Source organism: Pteropus medius, unplaced genomic scaffold (genome assembly GCF_902729225.1).
Source record: "Pteropus medius unplaced genomic scaffold, Ma_sr-lr_union100, whole genome shotgun sequence".
Classification (NCBI taxonomy): Eukaryota; Metazoa; Chordata; class Mammalia; order Chiroptera; family Pteropodidae; genus Pteropus; species Pteropus medius.
This window is the reverse complement of record NW_024351540.1, coordinates 177,345-186,704: the sequence shown is the minus strand read 5'-3', so window position 1 is coordinate 186,704 and position 9,360 is coordinate 177,345. Positions and strand designations below refer to the sequence as shown.

At 57.9% G+C, this 9,360-nt stretch overlaps 1 protein-coding gene across 1 annotated transcript; it reads left to right on the top strand.

Moving 5' to 3' along the window:
* Positions 1-992: 992 nt before the first annotated feature.
* Positions 993-8,589, top strand: LOC120586597 (cytochrome P450 2S1). Its single transcript, XM_039842981.1, has 7 exons — positions 993-1,451; positions 2,502-2,667; positions 4,474-4,623; positions 5,033-5,193; positions 5,270-5,449; positions 7,047-7,188; positions 8,315-8,589. The coding sequence occupies exons 1-7, from the start codon at positions 1,272-1,274 to the stop codon at positions 8,569-8,571; spliced, it is 1,236 nt and encodes a 411-aa protein (XP_039698915.1). The 5' UTR covers positions 993-1,271; the 3' UTR covers positions 8,572-8,589.
* Positions 8,590-9,360: the final 771 nt, after the last annotated feature.

Below are 9,360 nucleotides of genomic sequence, written 5' to 3'. Positions count from 1 at the left end.
AGATAGACTTCAGATCGGTGCATTTCACTGTATGTAAAATAATCAGGTGGGGGGGGCAGGGGGGTGACCTGTAAACAAATATGGAACTCCAGCAAATGACATGCAGGCTGACGTAGGAGTGCAAGAGTGAGGCAACTGTCTTTCACATGCATCCAAAAAAATAAGGTGGATCGACAGGGCAACATAAACGTGCGTCGCAAGGCAAGGATAGTAAAATGCTATCGGTGGAATCTAGGTAGTGAATATACAGGTGTCTTCCGGATGTTTGAAGGGTTTCATAATAAAATCCTAAATGAAAATGCAAAGCAAAGCAAGTAACCGCCCTGCTGGAAACACGTCAACTGCTTCTTTTTGCACTAGAAATAAAATGCAGTCATTTCCAGGGCCCTGCAAGAGGTCCCTGCTGACCTCTGACTTCATCTCCTACATCCAATCTTTGATGCAACAAATATTTATCGAGCTAACATTTATTTAACACTTGTTCTGTAAGTACCTGTCCTCGTACCTACTTAACCATGAAAACTACCCCCGCTTTACGAAAGCGTTATCAGAGGCACAGGGAAGCGAGGCTGCGAAGTCAAGTAGCGCGGCCTCAGACGTGATGTCGCTACTGCTAAATGAATGAATGAGTCCATCATCCATCGCTGAGACTGGCCCGCGTTCACATCCCAGCTCGGCCCGCTTATTAGCCCGGCGGCCTATTTACCCCTCTAAACCTCCGATTCTTTATTGTTGAAGGTCAAGGCCCTCCTCTCCGTTCTTAGTGAAGATCTCAGATGCTGGAAGAAATCGGCTGATAGACCCTCTGCCCCCACCCCACTCCCCCTTACACACACACACCCACACACCCACACACACGCATGCACGGCGAACGCACACCCGGTACAGTGAGCGGGCAGGTAGGAGCTCGGGAGGGCGGCTCGGGGTCACCGCCAGACTCGGGGTGTGGCCTCCTGCAGGCTGCCAAAGTCTTCGACTTCCAGGTTCCTCCAGTTTGCCCACGCCCTACCTGGGGCCCAATACGCTGTCTCAGCTCCTCCGAGCCTGGGCGACCACGGAGACAACCGTTCGGGAGTGTGTCCCCGACACCAGGCAGAGGCGGTGGTCTGGGACAAAGAAGTCCGCCGGCAGGGAGAGGATTTTGCCTGTAGACGGGGGAGGGGCGAGCTGTGCGGCCTCCCTCCGCCTTATTTCGTCGGGGAGGGAGCCTCTTCGACCGGCGGAGCCGCGTGGAGCGTCTGGGAGCGGCGAGTAGGAGCCCAGCTGCCGAGATGGAGGCGGCCGGCACCTGGGCGCTGCTGCTGCTGCTGCTGCTGCTGCTCCTGATGCTGCCGCTGGTGCTGCCCAAGACCGGGAGCCGAGGCCACCTGCCCCCCGGGCCCGCGCCGCTGCCGCTGCTGGGGAACCTCCTGCAGCTCCGGCCCGGGGCGTTGTACTCGGGGCTCTTACGGGTGTGGAGCCGCGGGGACGCCCCGGCTAGGGGCGGGGGTCCAGGTCCAGGAGAGGGAGGGGACTCCGAGGAGGGGAACTGGAGTGTCCGGGCAAAGGGCCCCTCGGCTATCCCAGGGAGGAGGCAGGCACCGGGTCCCAGAGCAAAGGGGCTATGGGCGTCCTGGAGTGTGACAGGAGCAGGGATCCGGGACAGAGAAGGGGGTGCTGCCTGGGGAGAGAAGACAGAGAGGGGCTAGGAGGGGCCCTCAGAACCCTCCTAGCTGGTGGGGGCAGGGGAGGAAAGCCGAGAGAGCCCAGGAGTCAACAGTGGGGGGGAGAAGCCGGCGGTGTGATGGTGGTGGGCTGGTCCCAGGGGAGAAGCAGCTGGGCAGACACAGGTGAGCTTTCCCGAGGAGGAGGAGTCCCTGGGGGAAGTGGAGGGTTCCAGGAATCTGACTGCAGAGAATCCAGGGGTGTGTGTGTGGTGGCAGTGCAGGTCTATGGTATGGCGTGAGCTGGGTGGGGAGGGAGCTGGGAGCTCCCAGGGCGGAGGAGGGAAGGAGAGCAAGAAACAAGGCAAAGGCGGTCCCAGCCTCTGGGGTTGGGGACAGTGGGAAGAGGCCAGAGGTTTCCCACTCACAAGGAGTCTGGGTGACCTGCCAGGACAAGGTTAGGGCCGTGGGGTCTTGAGGACAGGTGGGGCAAATGCCCAGTGGTGTCTGCTCCAGAATCTGAGGGGTTAGCAGTGATTGTAAGGGTGGCTGGTTTTGGGGTGAGGAGCTAGCAGCTGAGGAATTGTGGGGGACCAAAGCTGCAGCCGCCCATTTTTGCTGCCACATGTCTGAATTGGGAGGGTATGGATGGTTTCTGGGTTGTCCCAGGGTCAGAAGTTAGGGCTCTGCAGGAGGTAAGAGGATGGGAACTAGAGAGTGTCGGAGAAGGATTTGGGGAGCCTAGGGGTGGTTCCTCGTAGGTGGAGTATCCGGTGACAAAGGGCCATGATGAAGACATTAGGCTGGAAGAGGCGGCAGCTCGCCCCACAGCAACCGCCTTCTCTCTCCCTCCCCCAGCTCAGCAAGAAGCACGGACCAGTGTTCACCGTGCGCCTGGGCCCCTGGCGGCGCGTGGTGGTCCTGGTCGGGCACCAGGCTGTGCGGGAGGCCCTGGGCGGTCAGGCGGAGGAGTTCAGCGGGCGGGGGATGCTGGCTACCCTGGACCGGACCTTCGACGGCCATGGTGAGTCATGAGAGGAGCCGGAGGCCGCCGCTTCCTTCTCCACCCAGGACCTGCTACCACCTGCTGGTACGTGACCTTCCCGCGCGGCGGAGTGTCGCTGGCCCTCTGTTTCCTCACCTATAAAATGGAGTGATAACAGTGCCTGTACGTAGGGTGTGGGGAGGACTGAATGAGGACTGGGCCTTGCACAAAGCAAGCACTAGTCACCGGGGCGCAGTAATCTCTGTCCCGGCGAATGCCCCAGGGCAGGGAGGAAGCGGGCAGGCTTTCAAGGCCCTGGGAATTAATTGCTGTACATAAAGGAAATGTAGAACTTGTCTCCGCTAAGACTAAAAGCCGGAGTCCTGCTCTCCCAGAGTGCCTGGGCCAGTGGGGAGACAGACATGTGACAGTCTGTATAGGTCAGACGGAGCTGAGATGGGAGAGGGGAGGGCACTGGCCGAGGAGTCAGGGCCAGGATGTGGGCAGGTGCCTGACCCAGCGCCTTGGCTGAGAGATGTCCAGGAAATCTTGGTGTCTGAGCTGAGACTCGGGATGAGAGGGAAGGGTGTTCGAGGCAGAGACCATCAAGCGCGAAAGCGTGGAAGTGAAGTATTTGTTCATTCAACCGACAAGTTGTCATTACGCCTGGCCCGGCCCTGGAGACTGGGCATGCGCACTGGAAACTGGGCACGCGGAGGAGACCCAGACGCGTGTGGTGCCCTGTCTTGCTGTGAGAGAGGTGGACTTGGCAGTAAGACAGTGGAGGGAGAGGACAGAATTTTTACATGAGTGGCCCGGCCTTGAGAGCGGGACCCCAGGTACCTGGACTGGCCTGGGAGCAGGGTGGAGGGAGAATGGGAGGACTCTGGGAAGGCTTCTCAGAGGAAGTGACATCTGAGCCGAAACCTGAAGGATGAGTGGAGTTAGTTCAGCAAGGATAGAGTGGTGAGTGATCCAGGCAGAGGGAACGGTGGGGGCACAGGCCTCGAGGGGGGAATCCTGACACACGAGAGGAAGTGATTGTAGGGCGATGACAAAGGAAGCTGGAGAAGTTGGCTGAGCCTGGTCACGGTGGGGGCGTGGGGGGTGGCTGTGTCACACCAGTGTTAGGCTTTGGATTTTCTTGGGAGCAGTAGATTTTAAGCTGGGAAAGGGTATAGTCAGAGTTAGGAAGATCCCCCTGGTTGCTTTGTGGAAGCCCAGGGAGGGGACTGGGCTGGACCAGGACTGGGGCCTCGGGTTGGAATGGGGGCGTGGTTGGGAAAGGAATCCGAGGCTTGAGACAGGGGACCAGGGATGGTTGGCTGAGACAGGAGGAGAGATGCTGAGGCCGCAGTGGTGTGGCGGATGGGGAGGGGATGAGGCGTCCAGGAGGCCACTACCCGCCAGCATTCTGCAGGTGGGAACACTGAGCTCGGAGCGGGGAAGCGTCTGTCTAGAGCAGGTCTCTTGGATAAGGGAGGAAAACAGCGCACTTCTGTCCTCCCCCCTCGCTGTTCCACCACTGAACAAGCGAGGTGGGCCAGGCGACCCGGTAGTACTCCAAAATGTTTGGGGAGGGCAGTGACGAATGGATGGAAGGGAGGAAGGAAGAAGGAGGACGGTGAAAGGATGGTTGGGTGAAAAGAACAATAAAAGGAAGGAAGGAAGGAAGGAGGGAGGGAGGGAGGGAGCACTTGCTGAGTCCTCGTCCCTGGCCCAGGCAGGTGTGGACTTAGGACAGGGCCCCGCGCGCCCCCTGGGTTACCTCGCGGGGAGGAAGTGGGTCATCCCAGGGAGCGTGGAGAGCGGCCGGCCCCTCCTTGAGTCGAGCCCCTTTCACAGGGGTTTTCTTCTCCAACGGGGAGCGCTGGAGGCAGCTGAGGAAGTTCACCACGCTGGCCCTGAGGGACCTGGGCATGGGGAAGCGAGAAGGCGAGGAGCTGATCCAGGCGGAGGCCCGGTGTCTGGTGGAGGCATTCCAGGGGACCAAAGGTCAGCAGGGAGGGTCAGCCCGGGGTCCCCAGGGACCTGCGTGCATGTGGGGACAGCCATCCCTCTGTCCCTGTCCTGCTGTCTCGCTGTGGGTCTCTGTGTCCCCAGTATCGTCACATCACTCTTTCTGCCTCTTTTCCTTCTCTCTGCTTCTCTGTTTCTCTCTCCTGTAAGCCTGTCTCTGTCTCTGTCTCTGTCTCTGTCTCTCGCTGTCTCTCTCCTTGTCTGTCTGTCTACCTTCCTATCTCTTTCCCAGTCTGTCTCTTTCCCTATCTCTCTGCCTCTCTCTCTCCTTGTCTCCCTGTCCCTATCTGTCTCTGTCTCTGTCTCTTTCTGATCACATCTGGCCCCCATTAAGTGGGTCCACTCTGTCTCCGTCCCAACCCTCCTTCCTGCCCCTCTCCCCCAGGACAGCCATTTGACCCCTCCCTGCTGCTGGCCCAGGCCACCTCCAATGTCGTCTGCTCCCTCACCTTCGGCCTCCGTTTCTCCTACGATGACCAGGAGTTCCAGGCTGTGGTCCGGGCGGCTGGTGGCGTCCTGCTGGGAATCAGCTCCCCGTGGGGCCAGGTGAGTGGGTGGGACCTCTCTCTGGCCACCCGCCTGCCCCAGGCGCCCATGAGAGCAGCCGCTCTTCTCCCTGCAGACCTACGAGATGTTCTCCTGGCTCCTGCAGCGCCTCCCGGGCCCCCACACACAGCTCCTCAGCCACGTGAGCACCTTGGCCGCCTTCGCCATCAAGCAGGTGCAGCGGCACCAGGGGAGTCTGGACGCCTCGGGCCCCGCACTAGATGTGGTGGACGCCTTCCTGCTGAAGATGGCAAAGGTGGGGGAAGGTCAGGGGTGGGGGTGGGAGGTGCTCCTGAACGGGCTGGCGGCCTCTCACCCAGGTGAGGCTGGGAATCTGTCAGCCCCCACCCCGCTCTCCCTGTCTCTGTGAGTTCGCGTCTGCGCACCTGTGAGCATCTCCCTTCTTTCTGGTGCATTGTCCTTTCGGCCTCGCCCCGCGTCCCAGACCCCTGCGTCTCTCCTCTTTCCCCACCGTCCAGCCTCAGCCCCCGCTCAGGCCCATGCCCACTGACCTGTCACCAGCAGCCCCACCATCCCCTCACCCCGCTCCCTGCTCCCCCAACCCACAGAGGACATTTCCTATAAATTGCAGTCATCACTTATGACACCTTGCAGGAGCAAATTATACTAATAAAGTCCACAAGGATAATTTATTATTATATGAGAAAATGAGAACAAAGATGACTCTTGTGGAAATAACTAGTTTTGAATTGTACGATCTTTAGAATTATGGGAGATGTTCAAGACCATGCCCTTTGAATAAATACGGCCACCCTGTTCTTGGAGAGAATTTTCTCCTTATCTTTTTTTCACTTTTTTAAAAATGAATTAATTTATTTTTTCTGGTGACATTAGGTAATGAAATCCAACAGGTTTCAGCTGTACACTCTAACAGTAAGGCATATATATATTTACACTGTGTGTTCACCTCCCATAGTTAGATTTCTCTCTGTCACCATATATTGGACCCCTCTTTTTCATTTTTTTAAGTAAAAAAATTATTTGTAGTAAGATACATGCAACATAAAATTTACCATCTTAACCATTCTTTTTAGTGTGAGGTTTAACAGTGTTACATGTAGACACATTGTCCTATAACCAATCTCCAGAACTCTTTTCAACTGGCAAAGCACAAATTCTAGTCTCTGAACAACGCCCCCTCTCCCCTCCCCAGGCCCTGGCAACCACCATTCTGCTCTCTGTCAACATCTCGCCTGCTCTAGGCAGCTCACGTAGCTGTAACGATGTGACTCGTCCTTTAGTGACCAGCTTATTTCATTGAGCAGTGCGTCCTCAGGGTTCGCCTACGTCGTAGCACGTGACAGGATTTCCCTCCTTTTTGAGGCGGAATCATGTTCCATCGTGTGGATGTAGCGCATCCGTCCATCAGGGGACACTTGGGTTGCTTCCCCCTGTGGCTGCTGTGAATAACACCACTGTGAATGTGGGTGTCCAGGTATCTCTTTGAGACCCCGCTTTCGGTTCTTTGGGAGATACGCCTAGAAGTGGATTTTCTGGACCGTCTGGTAGTTCTGCTTCAATTTTCGAGGACTCTCCACGCTGTTTTCTAGAGCCGCCGAACCATCTTACGTTCTCACCGGTGGTGACGGGTTTAGTTTCCCCACATGCTCACCAACAACACTTGTCATATTTCGTTTGTTTGTTTGTTTTTATGATGGCCGTTCTTTTCCTTTTTAAAAACGTTTCGACCAGAGAGAATTAATATCAAGAGCTCACTTCCTGACTTTCCCGGACATTTATTTGAGCTCTCTGACAAGGCTTGAACTTGCTGTGCTGGGCCTCTGCTCCCCAAAGCCTGTGTTCTCTGAGCCCCTCTGCCTGGTTTTTCCCAGGAGGAACAAAACCCAAACACTGAGTTCACTGACAAGAATTTGCTGATGACGGTCATTTACCTGCTGTTTGCTGGGACGGTGACAGTCAGCGCCACCGCCCGGTACACCCTCCTGCTCCTGCTGAAATACCCTCGGGTCCAAGGTAGGAGCCTTTTCCACCAGCCAGGCCCCGGGAACAGAAGGGAGGACTCGAGAGGAAGAATGTCCAGGGGAGTGGACAGCCTGAGTCAGAGCCCGGAGGTAACCGTGAGCCTGGCCTCTGAGGCGTCTGAGGAGCGAGAAGTGGGGGGACTCCTGGTTGTAGCATAAGGCAGGCGTAGTGAGCTATGAGGCAGGAGACATCTCGGGGCCTTGTCACCTAATCCTGAGCAACGGGGAGCCATGGAAGGATGTTGAGGGACAGGGGGCAGGGTCAAATCAGCATTTTAGAAAACTTCAGGCTGCCATGAAGAGGTAGATTGTAAGGGGTGACAGAGGGTGCCAGGACCCCGGGAGAAGGACGAGGCAGGGCCCTGCGTAGGAGAGGACAGGGCTGGGACAAGCCGTGGGGAAGGAAGAGGGGGCCGAGCAGGCAGGTGGCAGAGAATGACGGGGGAGGGAGGAGCCCAGGGCTCTGGCCAGGGGACTGGGGGACTTGGGGCCACCCTGAGATGGGGACAGAAAGGATGAGACTGTTTCAGGGGAGATACTGAGGCCAGTTTGGGGCATTTTGAGTGTGAGGGGCCTGGGGCCACCTGAGGGCTCATCCAGGAGGGTCGGGACTAGAGGTGAAAAACTGGGGTGATGAGAGCACAGGCAGGGACCGGCCGAGGGGGAGGGGGAGGGGGAGAGTAGGAGGCTGAGCAGGCCAGGGCTGGTGGCGAGCCCCAGAGAAGACCAGCCTCTCAGCGTCAGGCAGCTGTGGTAAGTGCCGTCGAGCCAGTGGAATGGACCCACCTGGAAGATGGGGGACGTGGGGTCTGCAGACTTTGCTGGAATGGAGTCAGCTGTGACTTCAGCTCTCTGGGCCTCAGTTTCCTCACGTGGAAAGTGGGGACAGATGCTGGTACCTACCTCGGGATTGCTGAGGGAGTTAAAGCAGGAGAGATGTAATGCCCCTCACATAGGAGGCGTGGGACCCAGGCTCGGCCAGGGCTAGGGGACACTTCCCACCCACCAGCCTCACCCCAACCACAGCTACTCAAGAAGATGGGACTTCTGAGGGGACGGGTGGTGGGCCCCACCCGCGACCTGCCTCTGACCTTCGACCCTCCTCTTCTTGGGGGCAGAGCGCATGCGGGAGGAGCTGACTAGGGAGCTGGGGCCTGGCCGGGCGCCAGGCCTGCAGGACCGAGCCCGCCTCCCATACACCAATGCGGTTCTGCACGAGGCACAGCGGCTGCTGGCACTGGTGCCCATGGGAATACCCCGCGCCCTCACTCGGACCACCCGCTTCCGGGGGTACACCCTGCCCCAGGTGGGTCTGCGGGCCAGCGGCCCAGTGGGGTCTCCGCCTCGGCCTGAGTCTGTTGCTGTCTGTGTCTGAGTTTTTCTGGATCTTGGTCTGTCTCTCTCTGTCTCTCTCTCCTTCTGTCTCTATCTGACTGTCTGTCTGTCTCTCTCTCTCACACATCTCCCTTTCTGCATCTTCCCCGCCTCGTTTCCTGCCCCTTCCTTAGAGAGAACTCAGACTCAGCGCCACCAGAGGGCGACGTCTCCCCAGAAACCCGAGGCGCCCCAGTGCAGGCAGCTCCCTCCTTGAGCTTCATCGTAGTGGAATCGAACCACGGCCGTTAGAATCCGGTCCTGCTGTTTTTTCTAGTTGGGACCTTGGGCAAATCACTTCCTGCTCTGAAGCTCCATCGACCCCTCTTCTATCCTGGGCATGATAATAGTATCAACGCGGGAGCGTAGGGAATGCACAGGATGATGCTTGTAAAACACCAGCTCGGCTCCTGGCGCCCGGGTGGGGGTCCCATGTACCCGGCAGCAGTGACTGTTGCTGAGGCAATGAATGACAGCTCCTGAGAGTGACAGCAGTAACAGGAAGCATGGGGGACTGAGGACCCGCTCTGTGCCGGGCGTTTCATCTTCAGAGCCACCCTACGCCATTATCGTGCCCATTTAAGGGTGAAGAAACTGAGGCCCTGCAAGGTTAGAAGGCTTGCCAAGCTCACCCAGCCCACGAGCGGTCGGGGCAGGATTTGAACCCAGAGCCTATGCTTTAACCACGGCTCTCTGCCCTGTCTTTCCTGGAGTGCCGGCCCCTCTCCAACTCAGAGCCCCGTTAGCCAGAGTCCCCAGCAGCAATAGCCACACACCCCACCTTCCTTCA